General features: G+C 35.7%; 5 protein-coding genes across 6 annotated transcripts; 1 reads left to right on the top strand and 4 right to left on the bottom strand.

Annotated features, from left to right (window-relative positions):
- Positions 1-265: 265 nt before the first annotated feature.
- LOC126679217 (14 kDa proline-rich protein DC2.15-like) lies at positions 266-1,203 on the top strand. Its single transcript, XM_050374200.2, has one exon. The coding sequence runs from the start codon at positions 330-332 to the stop codon at positions 936-938; it is 609 nt and encodes a 202-aa protein (XP_050230157.1). The 5' UTR covers positions 266-329; the 3' UTR covers positions 939-1,203.
- Positions 1,204-1,684: 481 nt separating this feature from the next.
- On the bottom strand, positions 1,685-2,673 carry LOC126676933 (pEARLI1-like lipid transfer protein 2). The gene has a single exon (XM_050371305.1). The coding sequence runs from the start codon at positions 2,640-2,642 to the stop codon at positions 1,845-1,847; it is 798 nt and encodes a 265-aa protein (XP_050227262.1). The 5' UTR covers positions 2,643-2,673; the 3' UTR covers positions 1,685-1,844.
- A 2,964-nt stretch (positions 2,674-5,637) lies between these two features.
- Positions 5,638-6,741, bottom strand: LOC126676930 (extensin-like). 2 transcript variants are annotated; one of them, XM_050371272.1, is made up of 2 exons: positions 6,157-6,741; positions 5,638-6,120 (listed from the first exon to the last, which is right to left on the bottom strand). In XM_050371272.1, exons 1-2 carry the CDS (start codon positions 6,695-6,697, stop codon positions 5,792-5,794), a joined length of 870 nt encoding a protein of 289 aa, XP_050227229.1. In that variant the 5' UTR covers positions 6,698-6,741; the 3' UTR covers positions 5,638-5,791. The 2 variants fall into 2 exon arrangements, with proteins under 2 accessions (XP_050227229.1, XP_050227228.1); XM_050371271.2 differs by having other exon boundaries at positions 5,638-6,740.
- Positions 6,742-8,710: 1,969 nt separating this feature from the next.
- Positions 8,711-10,526, bottom strand: LOC126678665 (uncharacterized). The gene is made up of 5 exons (XM_050373561.2): positions 10,256-10,526; positions 10,038-10,170; positions 9,654-9,953; positions 9,465-9,569; positions 8,711-9,150 (listed from the first exon to the last, which is right to left on the bottom strand). The coding sequence occupies exons 1-5, from the start codon at positions 10,462-10,464 to the stop codon at positions 8,737-8,739; spliced, it is 1,161 nt and encodes a 386-aa protein (XP_050229518.1). The 5' UTR covers positions 10,465-10,526; the 3' UTR covers positions 8,711-8,736.
- Positions 10,527-10,548: 22 nt separating this feature from the next.
- On the bottom strand, positions 10,549-14,266 carry LOC126676929 (uncharacterized). Its single transcript, XM_056105550.1, has 7 exons — positions 13,913-14,266; positions 13,588-13,870; positions 13,037-13,344; positions 11,995-12,947; positions 11,593-11,910; positions 11,417-11,516; positions 10,549-11,343 (listed from the first exon to the last, which is right to left on the bottom strand). The coding sequence occupies exons 1-7, from the start codon at positions 14,264-14,266 to the stop codon at positions 10,660-10,662; spliced, it is 3,000 nt and encodes a 999-aa protein (XP_055961525.1). The 3' UTR covers positions 10,549-10,659.
- Between the last annotated feature and the right edge of the window lie 4,117 nt (positions 14,267-18,383).

An 18,383-nucleotide genomic window follows, 5' to 3' on the forward strand; every position in this document is an offset into this window, starting at 1 on the left:
GGGGGTAAAAGGTGGGGGGATTTTAAGAGGATAAGCCTAACAGAAAATGCAAAGATTTAAAATCTAATGGAAAGGATTTGAAAAGATTTGTATATAATCTTCACCCCTACTACCGATGTTTATGATTAAGAGAAATTAACTAATAAAAGCCTGACTCAAGATGTGTTGCCCACAACTGCATATTTTCTTCGGACAATAATCAAATTTTGTGATATTTTTTGAAAAGACGAGTTATGCTTAAGCTCTTCTCCTATAAAATCCTTATCAAAGTTCTATCATTTCCATCAACTCTTTGAAACTTAATATCAAAAACCCAATTGTTCTAATTAATGGCTTCAAAAATTGTAGCCTCCACTTCCCTTCTTCTCTCCCTTAATCTTCTATCTTTCGCTCTGGTTAGTTCTACCTATTACCCATCAGAGCCGATGAACTACGCACCCGACTATTCTAGTCATCCATCGTCAACAACACCAAAGGCAATTGACGATGCACCTGATCACTACTCTAGCCACCCAACAATAACAGAGCCAATGAAATACGCACCCGACTATTCTACCCGTCCATCATCAACAACACCAAAGGCAATCGACTATGCACCTGACTATTCCAGCCACCCGACAACAACAGAGCCAATGAACTATGCACCTGACTACTCAAGTAGCCCATACTCTGATTCAGCTAAATGTCCGAGAGATACTCTTAAGTTGGGTGTATGTGTCGGCTTATTGAAAGATTTGTTGAGTGCTACCGTTGGTACCCCACCACATTCGCCTTGCTGTAGCCTAATCGGTGATCTTGTGGATCTTGAAGCTGCCGTTTGCCTTTGCACTACCATCAAAGCTAGCCTCTTGGGCATTAATTTGAATCTTCCGATCAACTTGAGCCTGTTGCTCAACTACTGTGGCAAACAGGTACCCGAAGGATATTATTGTGCATAATAAAAATTGCACTTTACTTCTACTTCTGGAATTGCTAATTGCGTTTCAGGTTCCGAGATTATTTAGCTTGTGCCATTGACATGCTATCTAATTATTTATTTGTTGTCATCTTTTTTTTTAATTCATTTTTCTGTTAATTGACGGAATTAAGGATTCCTGTCTTCTTCAACATTCACTAGATCTGTATGATGTATTGCTGAATTGAGTTCATTTTCTGTTTGATTTCTATAATTAAACATTTCAATTGCAAATTAATTGTGGATAATTAAGACTCTGTGTAACTATACTATCTCTGCCCATCTAAGCCAACAAAAACAAAAACTAATGTTAATAAATTAGTTGTCCAATGATTTGACCAATTATAATTTTTTTTTATATTTAAGCATGTGAAATATTTTTAATATATCATTCATAATATTAAAAATATAAAATTAAATGAAAATTTTCTAAATTTATTTTTTATTGATGGATTCATTTAAAAAATTATATATAAACTTATTATTTTGTATACAATGCAACTCGTATTAGTACCGATCTATACATTTATGTGCAATTGTATCCTTTGTTCTCACAGTAATTAACCTGTAAGTTGAAAATAAATTAGAAGGAGGTAGGATGATAATGGAAGTACTACAGTACTATTAAATAAAATTTCTAATAATTAGAGGCAATATTAAAAAATTCTGCGGTTCATAATCTGAAAATTCGAGTCAAATATCAACTAATGAGTACCATCAATGGCAAGAAAGACATAAAATTATTATTGATTTTATTAATAAAAATGATGGTTACATCAATTGTAATATGCATCCCAAACATTACATGCAAGAATAAGAAAACATAACCAAAAAAAAACAAACATAAAAGAACATGTTGAGTAGACTATTTAGGGTAAATAGAGTGAACTTATGGGCATTGGAATCCTTGAGGAACATTCTTGCCACAGTGGTTAAGGACCAAGCTCAAGTTAATAGGAAGGTTTAAGTTGATGCCTAGGAGACTGGCTTTGATGGTAGTGCAAAGGCATACAGCTGCTTCAAGATCAACAAGATCGCCAATGAGGCTACAGCAAGGTGTTGTTGGTGGCTGACCAATTACAATACCCAACAAACCTTTCAACAAATCCACACATACACCAAGCTTTAGGGTATCCTTTGGGCATTTAGTTGGGCTCGATGATGGGGTTGTTGGTGGGCATGGTTTTGGTGATGGCGGTGGTGGAGATGAGTAGATAGGTGTTGGTGGGGGTGGTGACGGGTAGCTAGGTGTTGGTGGTGGTGGAGATGGGTAGCTAGGTGTTGGTGTTGGTGGAGATGGCGGCGGTGGAGATGGGTAGCTAGGGTGAGGTGTTGGTGGTGGGGGAGATGAATAGCTAGGTGTTGGTGGTGGTGGAGATGCTACATGAGGAGTTGGTGGTGGTGGAGATGAATAGCTAGGTGTTGGTGGTGGTGGCGATGCTACGTGAGGTGTTGGTGGTGGTGGAGGAGATGAGTAGCTAGGGTATGGTGGTGGTGGAACCTTTGGTGATGGCGGTGGTGAAGATGGATAGCCAGGGACATGTGGTGGTGGTGGTGATTGATCATTGCATGAACAGTGTTCAGGGTTTAGTGGTGGTGATGGGCAGCTAGTAGAGCTAACCAATGTAAAGAAGAGGAGATTGAATGAGAGGAGAAGAGCAGTGAAGGCTACAGAAGTTGAACCCATTTCTCAAGTAAAATGTCTAAAGTTGGGTGATGAAAAATGAAGGAGTTAGCTAGGGTTTTTATACAAGCAGATGAACAGCAAGTTGTCTTATAAAATCTCAACTATGCATGTGAATGATGAGGCATACTTCATTAATCATATGGAATCCAAAAGTGGAGAAGAACTTCAGCTTATATTATAATACATGTTCCAGTCCAACTCTTGCATTAGCTTCTGTTTTGTTGGACTTTAATTGTCCCATGATACCGCCATTCTTCTCCGTCCTCACCATATAAGCGACTTATCTCCACCGCTAGGGAGTTAGCAAATATTCCGTTAAACTAAATTAACCCATCTATTTTGATTAATTAAATAATGATTATATATTTTAATTAATTAAATCTATTCAGTTGATTTGATTAATAAAAATTAATCTTTTGTTCCGTCACTGTTTTAAATTTTTAAAAATTGATTAACAGAATTAATTGAATATTCTATATTTTAATTATGTATATATATGTATATATATATATATATATATATATATGTATATATGTGTATATATGTATATATAGAAATCTAGCTTTAATTTATTCTGTTAACAAGATTTTTTAATTTATTAAATTTAATTAAAATATTTTTCAAGACAATATTGCATACTGAAAATTTGCTGGCATATTGTAGTAATAGGCCAGTGTGGGCCTAATCTAATTGGTTAAGGCGTCTTCGAATACATCTGGGTTCAAATTCCGCCTTTATAATTAACATTTAATAAAATGAGATTTTAGTAGTCGGAACTCCATCTTTGTCGAAAAAGATATAATTCGATTTATTGTAATTCGATTTGTGAATTTTAAGTTTGATTTTGACTCTCCTCTGAGTGGATCACTTCAAGTTCAAAATTTCCTAAATTTTTCTCAAGTACACTTATATATTTGACACCTAATTAAAATGATAAAAATGAAAGGAATTAAATGTCATTTTGCTTAGGTGTTAAAAATCTAAGGGGCCGTTTGGTTCAAGGTTGGGAATGGGAATCGGAATGGGGATCGGAATGAGAAGGAATGAGAATGATTGTTTTCATTTTTCATTTGGTTCAAAACTAGTGTAGGAATGGGAATGGATAAAATTTAATAAAAAAATATTTATTATTTATTAAAAATATTTTTTTTATTTTTTTTAAATATTCTTTTATATAAAAAAATAAATTATTTTAAAAAATTATAAAAAAATTTAAATTTTTTTAAAAAAAGTTAAAAAAAATTTTCAAAAAAATTAAAAAAATTATTTAAATTATTTAAAAAAAATTAAAAAAATATTTTCGAAAAAATTAAAAAAATTATTTTTGAAAAAATTATAAAAAATTATTTTAAAAAAATTAAAAATTATTTTTTAAAAAAAATATTAAAAAAGTTTTTTTTTATTATTTTAGTATATTTTTTATAATATATATTTTAAAATAGTTTTTTAATAATTATATATGTATTATTAAAATATTTTGTAAAATTTTGATTCCCATTTTCAAAAGTTCATTCCCATAGGATAAAGGGGGAATGGGTGATTCCCATTGAAGGGGTAATCACATTTCCATTCTCTAGTACAATTTGACAAAACAAACAGAAATAATGGGAATCATTCCCATACCCATTCTCATTCCCTCTTTTTTATGACAAACCAAACGGCCCCTAAGTGTATTTGAAAGAAATGGAGGAAATTTAAACTTGAGGGGAGCCATTCCCACTTTTTCTTTTTCTTTCCTCATTCCAATTGAAAAATAACTCATATGAATTGTATAACAATATGATCAGTCTACAGAAATTGGAAAATTCGTAAACAATGCAGCGTAACTAATCCAAGTCTACTAATAAGATGAGAATATTTCCATGTTAAAAGGATCATCAAAAATATTTAATCGACCCCTCATAGGATTTGATTGGAATTTAACATAATATAGAATGCCAGCCCCAGATATTGACTTCAAAAATCATAAGGAAACGATATAACAGAGATATACCCCTTAACTTCAAGAAATTGACAGCTATAATTGTTTTAGCTGAACAAAATTAATAGCTATTCCATTCATAGGGAAAGTTTTACTTAAATCTGGTCTGTGATGGTAATTAATAGGCCTATCCAATTTTTTATTTTATTTTTAACAATGAGGCCTATCCAATTCAGTTAGAGGAATATAAAGAAACAGAAAATTATGAGAAAAAAGAGAAAATTTTGTTAATTATTTTAACATTTAATTGTATAGCTCTATAATTTTTTAAGAATCAGGTAACATTTTTCATGCATAGAATATGTTTGAAATCCAGCAAATTCGAAAATCTCAAAATAATTATGTTTCCTAAACTTTTATAGAACTATATTTTTTGAAAATTTTAAAATATAGGCAAAATTCATCTTAAAGTTCATATACTTTACGTTTATTTTATTTTATTTCTATTTGAACTTTTATTTATTTTATCCTTCTACCACCAAATATAACTTTAAAAGTTCCCCAATGGACGAGAAATTCTTAGGTAAACCAAGTCCACAACGTAGGATTATGAATCATCCATTTAATACGTGACATGTGGCGTGATTATTTATATGAGCCAATTAATAAAAGGCATAATTATTAATGAGTATTTAATGGGTTTTATTTAAAATTAATGTGTCTTTTATTAATTGGTTCATGTATGTGTCATGTATTAAATGAATGGTTTATAATCCTACGTGGTGGACTCGTTTCATCTGAGAATTTTTCTCAATGGACATAACCAAAAGAGTGAAATTATGGGCATTGAAATATATATAAAAACTTTGTTTATTTCGTATATTTACATTTTACAATTTTAAGAAAATGATAATAATTCATCCGATTCTAAAAAGTGGACAATGTAACCTTGAATCACGTAATCTTTAGCAATATATATTTAGTGCACGTGTAGTATGCATGCTTGATTTATATAATGTGAAAATACAACTATACAAGTCAAACACCAATAAATACTTATCATTGTAAAAAAGATAAAGAAATATTAATGATTTTATTATTAAAATGATGGTGACATGATTACATGAACATCAACATCCCAAACAACATTACATGCAAAAAGGAAAAACATTACAGAAAATTAAAAAAATAGCAGAGTAGAACTATTTTAAGGTAACTTGGGGTGAATTTATGAGCACTGGAATCCTTGGGGAAGCTTCTTGCCACAGTGGTTAAGCAACAAACTCAAGTTAATAGGAAGGTTTAAGTTAATGCCTAAGAGACTGGCTTTGATAGTAGTGCAAAGACAAACAGCAGCTTCAAGATCAACAAGATCGCCGATGAGGCTACAGCAAGGTTTCGTTGGTGGCTGACCAATTACTATACCCAACAAACCTTTCAGCAAATCCACGCATACACCAAGCTTTAGTGTATCTTTTGGACATTTAGTTGGGCTCGATGATGGGGGTGGTGGTGGGTATGGTTTTGGTGATGGCGGTGGTGGAGATGACTTGTAAGGTGTTGGTGGCGGTGGAGATTTGTAGCTAGGATGAGGTGTTGGTGGTGGTGGAGATGACTTGTAAGGTGTTGGTGGCGGTGGAGATTTGTAGCTAGGATGAGGAGTTGGTGGTGGTGGAGATGATTTGTAAGGTGTTGGTGGCGGTGGAGATTTGTAGCTAGGGTGAGGTGTTGGAGGTGGTGGAGATGATTTGTAAGGTGTTGGTGGCGGTGGAGATTTGTAGCTAGGGTGAGGTGTTGGTGGTGGTGGAGATGATTTGTAAGGTGTTGGTGGCGGTGGAGATTTGTAGCTAGGGTGAGGTGTTGGAGGTGGTGGAGATGATTTGTAAGGTGTTGGTGGCGGTGGAGATTTGTAGCTAGGGTGAGGTGTTGGTGGTGGTGGAGATGACTTGTGGTGAGGTGGTGGGACCTTGGGTGATGGTGGCGGTGGAGATTTGTGAGGTGGTTTGACTTTTGGGGGTGGTGGTGAATGATCATGACATGCACAGTCTTTAGAGGCAGTAGAGCTGACCAGTGTAAAGAAGAGGAGGTTGAGTGAGAGGAGAAGGGCAGCGGTGGCTACAGATTTTGAACCCATTTTTAAAGTAGTGTGATTTGGATGATGAAAATGGAAGAGTGAGCTAGGGTTTATATACAAGCATATGAATTACAACTTGTCTTATAAAATATCAACTATGCATGTGAGTTATTCATATTATAACAACCTGGAATGCCGAATTGGAGAAGAAATTCGACTTATATGATTATATTCCATGTTAATGTTAATAATATTATTGCTTATTTTAAGTCCAACGCTTTGCATGAGCTTCCATTTTGTTGGACTTTGATTTTCCACTGTATTACAATTCTCCTACGTCCTCAGCATGTTAGGGTGAGCAAATGTTCGGTTAGATTGAATGACCCAATTTATTTTACTTTTGTTACATGGGATTAAAAGTTTTTAATTAATTAAATTAGTTTGAATAATCGAATGTGTATATTTTTTAATTTTTTTAATTATATTTTTATCAATTTAACTGTCAATTGTTTTGCTTACTCTATCCACCGCCACCAAGACGTTTTACGGTGCAGTACTAGTATTGCATACAAAACCAATTGCATATAAAAATTAATAAACATTTGATCAGTCTAAAACAATTGAAAATTGGTAAACATCATCGCAGTGTAATTAATGCTCAATAAGTCTACTAATAAGATGAGGAAAAATTTCCATGCTAAAAGGACCAAAAAAATTTAACAGATTGCTCATAGGATTCGATTGGAATATAAAATACAATGCCAGCTCCAGACATTGACTTCAAAAATTATAAGAAAAATATACTGTATAACAGATTTATAACCCCTTAACTTCAGGAAATTGACAGCTAGCTAGTAATCTTTTTTAGATGAAAAATAAATGATAGCTAATTATGTTTGAAGTCCAACAAATTCGGAAATCTCCAAAAATTGTGTTTCTTTGGAAATTTTCATTTAATAGTTTGATACTCCCTCAAACCTGAATGAACGATTCAACTTATTCGATTGAATGAACAAAGGATCAATTCACCTTGAACTTGGTATAAAATATCAAAAATATCATTTCGAGTCTTTCGGTACAAACAAATCCTCAAATTTGGCAAAATAGATCACATCGCAACTCCTCCAGAGAGTGAAATACATTCTCCGATTTTGAATGGCAAAAAATTCAAAATAATATATAATATTTTTTCCATTTTTTGATTTAACATATAATAATTTTAAATTTTAATTTTGCCTCTTATATTTTAAACTTTAAAAATCAGTTTATCTTTCAAATAAAAATAGAGGGACTTTTTTCTTTTTCCCCTTTTTCTTTGATTTTCCTGCCGGCGATTCAAAACGAGGAACAGAACAGCTCCTCAAAAACGAGGTTCAACTGTAAAAAAAAAAATCTTAAACCGGTCCCCATACTGATTACCACCAATCCTAATTGTAAAATATTATAAAAATATGAATAACTGATAGATATAAGTAAACACTACTAAAAAACAGAGGTTTAGCGACGGACTATTCCGTCGCTAAACCCTTGAATTCCGTCGCTAATGGTGATTAGCGACGGAATGGCGACGGATTAAGTCCGTCGCCACAATGTTGGTCGCTAAACAAGTAGCGACCAATATTTTCAATCCGTGGCAAAGTTAGCGACGGAATTTCCGTCGCTAAATGTGCCAATCCGTCGCCAATTAGTCTCATTTGGAGACGAATTCTGAGACTAATTGGCGACGGATATAGATATAGTAGAGACGGATTATCCGTCGCTAAATTGTCAGGTTTAGCGACGGACATATCCGTCGCTAACCGGTCACAGTTCGTCTCACTGTGACCGGTTAGCGACGGAAATATCCGTCGCTAAACCTGACAATTCCGTCGCCAATTTTGTATTATTTTGGCAAATTTCTGCCGTTTTCTGTTGTTTTTGTGTTTCACTGATGTTTAAAACCTGCTAAATACAGTAATTAAATTTTATTTTAGATTACACCATTTTGAAACTGAATAAAAGTATATATATATAAAATAAAATATCAAAGTATACATAAAACGTTGTCTGAAAAAAAACATCGTACGAAATATATTTTAGAAAATAAAATAAACAGGAAACTACAAATCTGTAGTATCGCCACCGTCTGGCGGAGGAGGGGGAAATTGTGGCTGATACTCTGGTGGGAGATTCGGCATCATCCGTGCAATCTCATCACGTATCATCTGTGCCATGCTGGCCTGCTGCGCCGCCAACCGCTGCTCAACCTGCCGCAGGCCCTCCTGGATGCCGGCCTGCACACGGCGCTCGACCTCCTCATCCGTCTGCTGTGATGTCCGTGAAGAGCTGCCTCTCTGCGGTCTGATACTCGGCCCTACATATCTGCTGGTAGCCGAACCCAGGCCGTACACCCGATGCTTCTTGTTGACGCCCTCGATATCCATAAATATCTGCGTCTCATCCACAGGACTCGAGGTGCTCCCCTCTCCGGTCGGCGACTGTGTCGCAGCAGCAAGCCTCTCAGCGATGGCGTCCTACGTACAAAACAATTACAAAACATATCAGTTTAGTTTTATAACAAATAAAAAAACATAACACTTTATTAATAATTCTAATTATTCAGGAAATTTCGGCAGCATTTCCTCTGTAATATGAACATCACCCATTTTTCAGGGAAGTCCTGCAAGCAAATTACAGCAAATTACAATATATAACCCAACCAACCAAATATATTAAGTTCTAATTACACAAACGTTAAGCCTATACAGTTTAACACTTCATATATAATATATTCAACACTTAAGCCTATATACACAACTTATAGAATTTTAATGTGATAAGGACTTACAGTCATATCCTGAGCCCTCTTGTCGACTGGTTTCTTCTCAGCCTTCGTTTTATGAAGGCGACTGTACAGCTCTGTCGCACTCGGCTTCCGGCCGAGCTCCTTAGCCTATCAGAAAAATACAGATTTATTAAGTATTAAAATAAAACAAATACGTTATTTAAGTAATTTAATTACTGATTAGAAACAAACCATCACATCCATATGCTTGATAGCAGAGCGAGATCCTCCGGTATGGCGGACAGGACCAGAACCGGGGCCCGCAGGCTCACTCATCCGGTTTGCCCGAGCTGTCTCTGACTTCTTTTTCTCCTTCTCTGTGTCCCAAAATGCATTCCAGGCTTCCCAGATCTCCTGATTCACAGATGTATGCTTCTTTTGCATTTTCCTCATCTTGTGGATGTTGTCTTTGTACCGGGTGGCTGCATGGGTCATGAAGACCCGTCTGATTACCTCCTCGCTGTACGCAGAGTCATCCCACCAGAACTTCTTCTGCAAACAGTAATAACATGAGCTTTGAGTTAGAATTTTCACAAATACCAAAACTTAAATATATTAAATTTTAAATTTAATTACCTGAAATTCCTGAAAATAGAACTCCCTCTGGTCCGCTGTCAGAAAGCGCCATGCTGATCCAGTCTCGAACCAGCACTGCCTGAAAATATCCCGGATAGCCCGAGAAACAGGCCCAGAGTCCAGCAACATTGTCCTGTGATATAATAAGCATAATTTACTTTACATACATATTAATTCCATACTAAAAATCAAAAAAATTAAAAAAACTTTAATCATACCTGCTAGGGTCCGGACGAACCATCGCCCTACCCTGGTGGTCCAAAATGGCCGGGGGCTCGCCTGCCTCACGCTCCTGCAAAGGCTGAACAGGTCCTCCAGCCTCCTCACGATGCTGCTCCTCAACGGGCTCGGTAGGGTCCCCCCGTCCTCGGCCTGATCCTCGGCCTGATCCTCGGCCTGAGCCTCCGCCTGAGCCTCGACCCCTCATACCTGCACTAATTGTCAAGTTAATTGTTCCAAAACTAAACAACACATTATAAAACTACATACGTGAAACATATAACATACGTGAAACATATAACTAAGAAATATGAATTCAATTTAAAATAGTACACTTGAATAAATAATTATAAAACATAATTATAATTAAGAAACATGCTAATACATAAAATACTCTAAGCTACTAAAGTTCTTCAATTTCATCTTCATCTGATGAGGATGCGATAAAGTCAGATTCTGTTTCATCAGGAGGCACGAACAACGCATCTTCTTCAGCTTCTCCGTTGTCATCAGCTAAATATGTCGAATTGTCGTCCGTTGCAACAATGAGAGGATTTTCTTCTATCACGTCTTGAAAAGCCGGGATAATCCCCTCGGGCATGTCAAGTTCAGATCTTGCCTTTGTCCTGCAAACTGCCCACCAATTTAATTTATCCCTTCTTTTACTAGGATATGGCAGGTAATGAACCTGGTCGGCCTGTTCGGCTAAGATGAATGGTTCATACTTATTGTATCTCCTTCTGTTATTAATATCCACCATGTTGTATTTTTTGTTACTAATTGTGCCAGAATTTCGTGCTGGGTCGAACCACTCGCATTTAAATAAGACAGTCGTCTTCATTGGAAGAGCCGGATACTCCAGCTCAATTATGTCTGTCAGAACTCCATAAAAGTCATTTTCGCTGTCGACATATTGAGTTCCCTTCACGCAGACTCCACTATTCATAGTAAGCTGTTCCTCCCCATAAGCTTGAGTCTGAAACTTAAATCCGTTTACACGGTACCCCTTAAATGTTCTTACTGATCTAAGAGGTCCTTTAGCGAGACTAAGAATAAAGGGATTAGTACAAACAGTTGGATCTTGCACCTGTAGCGTAAAAGTGTATATAAATCAGAACTTTTTATTGAAAGAATCGAAAAGTATTTTGTAAAATACTTACGTATTGTTGAAACCAGTAGGCAAATTGACTCTCGAACTTCGCTTCAATTTGAGAGATGGTGATTTCAGGGTTTTCTCTGCGCAACTCGCCTTCGAAAACCCTTAGTTAAGAAGAAAACAATTATTACAAGCTGAATAATTATTGGATATGACATTGACAACTGTATTAAAGCTTACTCTCTGTAATTTTCAATTTCTGAACAATTCAACAGAACATATGTCCGAGCAGCAACAATCTCAGAATCTTCAAGATATCTCTTGCGGCAAGCACCCACTGATTGCCCGTGCGGCTTGAAAATAGATAGTCTGTCCACATCGTCATCGACTTCAATGTCATAAACTTCATTCCTTTGCGGCCGCTCAGGTATCATTGGGTCACCTTCTGAAAAGTAATAAGCTGCAAATTTTGCGGTTTCTTCATTCAAGTATCCGCTACTGATGCTTCCTTCCACCCTCCCTTTATTGCTGACTTTTTTTTTCAGCTTTCTCAAATATCTGATTCCACATTCCTCAGTTAGTGAACATGACATGTCAAAATATATACTGCTACACAGAATTGAGAAAATTCAATTACTTTACCTTTCAAATGGATACATCCAGCGATACTGAACCGGACCTGCCATCATAGCTTCGTACGGCAGATGTACGGGTAGATGTTCCATGGAGTCAAAAAAGCTGGGCGGAAAAATACGTTCCAGCTTGCACAGTATCTTTGGGATTTCCAGCCTCATACGATCTAGATCTATCTCTGTTAGAGACGTGGAGGTTAACTCACGAAAGAAGATACTCAGCTCTGTTAAAGGCTCCCAGACTTCCTTCGGTAATAGCTCACGGAGAGCGATTGGCAGAAGTCTTTGCATAAAAATGTGGCAGTCGTGACTTTTCATTCCATGCATTTTCAGACCGATTGTATCGACACATCTGGACAAGTTGGACGCGTAGCCATCTGGAAACCTTATTAACTTAATCCACTCAAGTAAAGCTTTTTTCCCGTCCCTGTCCAAAGCATACATCGCCTTAGGAAATCTCCCAGTAACCGGATCTTTAGCTAACTCAGGCCGATCACATATGTCATTCAACTCTTCTCTAGATTTTGCATGGTCTTTCGTTTTCCCGGGAACATTTAGTACCGTATTGAAAATGTTGTCGAATACGTTTTTCTCAATGTGCATGACATCGAGATTGTGACGAATGAGATTTGTTTTCCAATACGGCAAATCCCAGAAAATACTTTTTTTATTCCAACCATAATTTTCCGACTTCGCAGCATTATTTTTCTCAGCCCCAAATTCATATGCCTTCATAAACCCCAGACTGTCCACCTCTGCCAACAATTCTTCTCCGGTTTTCGGGTGTCCGAATTCTTTGTTTACGGTTTTCCCTTTACGGAATTGAGTTGTGTTACGACGGTACGGGTGACCACGAGGCAAGAACTTTCTGTGGCAGTCAAACCACGACTGTTTTCTACTCCCTTCAGCGTGAAAGCATCTGTATTTTCCATGCAGTGAGGGCAAGCCAGTCTCCCAGATGTGCTCCAGCCAGCCAACATTGAATAAGCGGGAAAATCATTAATTGTCCACATCAGTGCCGCTTTCATTTGAAAATTTTGTCGCCTATGAACGTCGAATGTCTGGACTCCAAATTCCCAAAGTTGGTTTAGCTCAGCTATCAACGGCTGCAGGAAAATATCCATTTGATGTTTAGGATTTCGAGGCCCAGGGACAATAACAGTTAAAAACATGAACTCATCTTTCATACACATTCCTGGAGGGAGATTGTAAGGTGTCAAAATTACTGGCCATGATGAATAATTCTGCCCGAAGGCCCCAAATGGTTGAAACCCATCAGTACACAGGCCTAGTCTGATATTTCGAATTTCTTCCGCAAACTCTGTATGCAATTCACTAAAATGTTTCCACGCCGGGGAATCTGACGGGTGACACATCTTTCCATCAACCATTTCGTGTTCAGCGTGCCACGTCATATGCTTGGCAGTGGCTTTAGAAGCGTACAACCTCTGCAATCTCGGAGTTATAGGAAAATAAAACATTTTCCTATATGGGACGTTAACTCGTCTTTTCGCAGAATTTCCGTTAGGGGCCGGTTTCCACCGTTCGTGATCGCAAATTTTGCATCGCGTTAAATCCGCGTCTGACCCCCAATAAATCATACAGTTGCGTAAACAGCAATCGATAACTTCAACCGGCAACCCAAGACCTCTAACCATCTTCTTTATTTCGGCAAAGTTCTTCGGCATCTTGTTGTCCTCTGGAAGCAGCTCTTGTATAAATTCGGTCACATCATCTACTAAAGCCACTGACCCACTATGTCGACATTTGATGTCCAACATTTTAACAGCCGCAGACAAAGGAGAGTGTTTGCTACTACCGGGGTATACAGGTTCTTCAGCTGCACGCATCATATTATAAAAGTGTTTAGCTTCATTATTCGGTTCCTCCTCCGTGAACACTACTTCTGGACCAGCAGCATCGATAACCATTCTCTGAACAGAGCTGAAATCGTCTTCCTCCTCATTTTCCATGTCAATGTCATCCTCCGGCATCTGTGCAACGGGACGAGGATCTAAAACATTTCCCTCCCCATGAAAAACCCAGACTTTATAATCTGCCACAAACCCTTTCTGCAGAATGTGCAGCTTCACTGTTTCGACGTCTCGATAACTCGTATTTTTACATCTTGCCCTAGGACATGGGCATTTAATATCGGGCCCACTCATACACGCGGGATGACGTAAAGCAAAATTAACAAATTCCTGCACGCGCTCGTCAAAACCTGGGTATAGCAACCCGCCCTGCAGCCGCTTATACATCCAACTTCGGTCTGTATCCATTACTGTAGCACGGATAATTAGGAGGAGTTCTCGCTCGGAAATAGCAAAGTCAATGTAATTGACTGCATTAAAGGTATGGACCTATCCCATTCGCAAAACTAGCGCCCCTTAACTCGGCCACGATATATGCCTAGCAACGGAGAAAATATTCGGCAGCCTTCCGGCGTCGTTCTCCTTCAGTGCGATATTTAGTATATGTGGTGTAACGCTAATTATATATTCCGCGAGGAATAAGCGTTACAAAACATATACTATACATCCACCCGGAGAACAAACGCTGGAAAACAACCGAATATTTTTCTACCGCTACTAGACATATATAATTTCGTGACCGAGCTACGGGAGGACCAGTTTTGCGAACTGTACAAACTGTACAATCCCGTGTCGTTCAATCGCTTGAACACACGGGACGGGAAATCTACGGCTAGGTTTACGATTTTATTCGGTGGGAATAAAATCGAGGTCATTTTGGGGTGTAACAGCTTATAAATTAACTAATTATATAAATTAAAATTAAAATTAAAATTAAAATAATAACGGTACTTACTTGTTGCAGAGCAGAACCGCAACAGATGAAAAAGATCGATGAAATGTGGGACCGCTGCAACCAACTAACGGCTATCAAACCTATCACACAATTAGTTTTAGAATTTTAATTTGTTATCATATAATTAATAAATAAAATAATTTTCTGAAAAAAAAAATTGGGCAGCACTTCCCCTAAAAAATGGTTATCGCCCATTTTTCAGGGAAGTCCTGCAAGTAAATTACAACAATACAACAATACACAATCCAACATATAATTAACTTAAACGAATAACCTAATTATCAATATAACAATTCAATTTATAATTTAAACAAATAATTAACTTACTAATTCTCCTGATAAATAAAGATCTACAAATTTAATCTAAAAATTAACCTATAATTATAATAACAATTAAATTAAAAACTCATTTAATTAATTTTTGAACAAATAAACTAACAATTACCCTAAATTTAAAAATTTAACATAATAATAAAAAAAAGTATATATTAGAGTAACATTTAACCTAAAATATAAACCTAAATTTGAACAATTACATAAATAACCTAATCAAGTAATTAGCAATGTTAATCTAACAATTAAACTAAAAATTAACCTAAGAATCAATTATTTTAATTTATTAACAAATTAACCTAAACTAACAAAATAGCCTACTTAACCTAAATAAATTTAATTAACATAATTAAATAATAAATCTTAACCTAACAATTACTAACCTTAATCAAACAAAATAATTAACAAATTTAAATTTAATTAACCTTAATTAAACTTAATTAACCTTAATACTAACAAAATAAATAACTAAGTGAATGAATCTTACCTCTCTGATGTCGGAACAGCGCCGGCGACCACAGCAAACGGACGGAGGCGGAAGGGCAGCGGATGGCGGTGGCAGGTGGTGGCAGTGGCAGGTGGTGGCAGTGGCAGGCGGCAGGCGGCAGTGGCGGGCGCCGGAAATAAGGGCTGAGCGGAGGGGAACGGCGCCGGGGAAGAGGAGAATCGCCGGGGAAGAGAAATCGCCGGGGAAGAGGAGAAATCGCCGGGGAAATCTATGGATAGAGTTTTTTGTTTTTGTTAACTGCGTTCTGATTCAGGAGAAGAAGGCTGCGTTTTGTTTAGGTTAAACATTAGCGACGGATTTGTATTTCCGTCGCTAATTTTTAACCTAAACAAAACGCACAGTTTCATTTAATGACTTTAGCGACGGAATAAAACATTCCGTCGCTAAAGTTATTAAATGAAACGGCGCGTTTCTATCAGCTCAAGTGTTGGCGACGGACTTGTGTGTCCGTCGCTAACTTTGGCACAAAAAAGGCCCGCCACATCTTCCCGCCAACCAATTAGCGACGGAACTTGTGTGTCCGTCGCTAAAATTGCCACCAAAAATCAGCGCCAAGCCTTCCCGCCAAGCTCCCGCCAAATTTGTGACGGAATAGCGACGGATAGTCTGTCGCTAAGTAGTTTCAGCGACGGATGGTAAGTCCGTCTCTATATCCGTCGCAAATGTTATCAAATAGCGACGGATTTTGGGTCCGTCGCCAATATCCGTCGCTATTTGCCTGTTTTTTAGTAGTGAAATAATCATTTGGTTCACAATTATATACAAACCAATAAATATTTGTTAAGTCATGAAGTTGCGGAAGTAGTAATTATGTTTGCTTGCTTGGTCTGTCTATTAAACTTAAAAAATATTATTTAGAGTTGAATGAATCCTAACAAACAGGTCATGGATTGATAATGCACTCTCCTAATTTAAATGAGGCTGTGGGGTCAAAACGTACATATACATACAGCTGTTTATAAATTGGTGTTAAGCTTCTCTCAAAGATATCTATATGACTAGAGCGCGGATCAATTTGTATATAAAAATTTGAAAATATCATTTTATAGTTGGAATTCATTTAGAAAATTTTATGACCATATATCAGAGAAAGGAAAAATTTCAAAATATTATCGAGTACATATTAAATTATGGAAGTAGTTGCTAAAAATATTTCTGTGGAAAATAATAGTAGTTGATATTTTGGGAAAGAAAACCGTCATCGGAAGGATATAAAGAAGTGGGACGGAAGGTATCGGTGATTGGCTTATATTATATATAATATAATTTTAAATTGAATTGAATTAAATAAGAGATACTCCTTTCATTTTTTTTAAGTTGTCCATTTAGAAAAAATTACACATACCAAGACAATGCTCATTTTGTCTTAAATTACAATTAATACTTCCATTAATAAAATTTTAGTTTTATTAAAAAAACTAATTTCATTCAAATTAAAAACACATAATTACAGATGCATGTTTTTATTTTTAATTATAATAATATTAATTAATTTGACGATATTTAAAAAATATAAAACGTAAATTAAGTTTATTATCATCCTATTTTATTCATTAATTTATTTATTTTAAAATAAAAAATATAGCTATAAAAGATTATAATCTTTTTTCAATAATTTTAGTTTAATAAAAAGAATGTACTATGATCCTATTTTAAAGAATTTAAAGTGCACTGATTCAATTTTTATAAATAAGTGTATGAAATTTTAAATAATATATATAGACATTGAAGATGGAACTAAAGTGATTGTTATGTTTTGAAAAAAAAAAATAGCCACTGGTATGTTTATATAACGATATAAGAAAAGAGAAGTATGACTTGACAGGAAAAAATTGAGACGAAAAAGAAAAAGACAAGTGAGGTAATGGAATACAAGTGAGGTAATGGAATGCTAAAATAAATAAGTGGATTAGTGGAGTATAAAAAATTTCACCAAATAAACAGTTACGAGGAAGTTTTATCATCTTCCAAGATATTAATGTAATATATCCTATAAGGGTAAGACAGTAAAGCCACATCACTCATTAATGCAGAAAATTATCTATTATACCCATTATATCCATTCTATCCGGATAGATTCTATCAATTTATCACTACTCTACTAATATAATCCTACTAGTTAATAAATGCTCTCTAAAGTGAAATATAGAGTCATTTATTAGGCATGGGTAAATTTGGAAAATAAAGATTAAAATCATCTTAAATCTTTAAATGGACATCTATTGATGGAAAAACACATTTGCATAAAGTGACAACTAAAAAAAATGGAGGGAGTAACAAATTTGGATGATGCCCCGTGACGTGCTCTACTGGTTAGTTTCCTTTTTCAGTAACAGTTTGTCATGAATTCATGTCTTTGGCTAATGCGTCCGTAAAGCTTTGTCCATACTGCAAATTATATTATACATAGCATTCGATCCTGTGAATTCAATGATAAGCAAGAGCTAGAATTAAGCTATTCTTTTTAAATTCAAAATTACATTTTATTAATTTCAAGCATTAATAAATGTAAATTTTATAAAAAAATATATAGAGATATCCATAACTTGATATCAAATAAGATACTTGAATAATTTTATACATTTCGCCAGATTCTTACAAAATAAAAACAAAATTATACATGTGCTTTAAGAGAATGAAAACTAAATGTTTGACATTATAATAAAAGAATGCAAATCCTTCATAAAACAATAACAAACAAACATTTTACAAGAAAATAACAGACAATA

The sequence above is a fragment of the Mercurialis annua genome, linkage group LG4 (assembly GCF_937616625.2).
Source record: "Mercurialis annua linkage group LG4, ddMerAnnu1.2, whole genome shotgun sequence".
Classification (NCBI taxonomy): Eukaryota; Viridiplantae; Streptophyta; class Magnoliopsida; order Malpighiales; family Euphorbiaceae; genus Mercurialis; species Mercurialis annua.

Bases quoted from the DNA above. Each gene is read 5' to 3' on its own strand.
- LOC126679217 (XM_050374200.2), top strand. From the start codon at position 330: ATGGCTTCAAAAATTGTAGCCTCCACTTCCCTTCTTCTCTCCCTTAAT.
- LOC126676933 (XM_050371305.1), bottom strand. From the start codon at position 2,642: ATGGGTTCAACTTCTGTAGCCTTCACTGCTCTTCTCCTCTCATTCAAT.
- LOC126676930 (XM_050371271.2), bottom strand. From the start codon at position 6,697: ATGGGTTCAAAATCTGTAGCCACCGCTGCCCTTCTCCTCTCACTCAAC.
- LOC126678665 (XM_050373561.2), bottom strand. From the start codon at position 10,464: ATGAGGGGTCGAGGCTCAGGCGGAGGCTCAGGCCGAGGATCAGGCCGA. The intron at 10,171-10,255 runs GTATGATTAAAG...ATTATATCACAG, and splicing joins GTTCGTCCGGACCCTAGCAG to GACAATGTTGCTGGACTCTG. The intron at 9,570-9,653 runs GTTTGTTTCTAA...TTTTTCTGATAG, and splicing joins TCAAGCATATGGATGTGATG to GCTAAGGAGCTCGGCCGGAA.
- LOC126676929 (XM_056105550.1), bottom strand. From the start codon at position 14,266: ATGGATACAGACCGAAGTTGGATGTATAAGCGGCTGCAGGGCGGGTTG. The intron at 12,948-13,036 runs GTTCATAGGCGA...GGCTGGCTGGAG, and splicing joins TTGGAGTCCAGACATTCGAC to CACATCTGGGAGACTGGCTT. The intron at 11,344-11,416 runs GTAAGTATTTTA...TTTACGCTACAG, and splicing joins CCTACTGGTTTCAACAATAC to GTGCAAGATCCAACTGTTTG.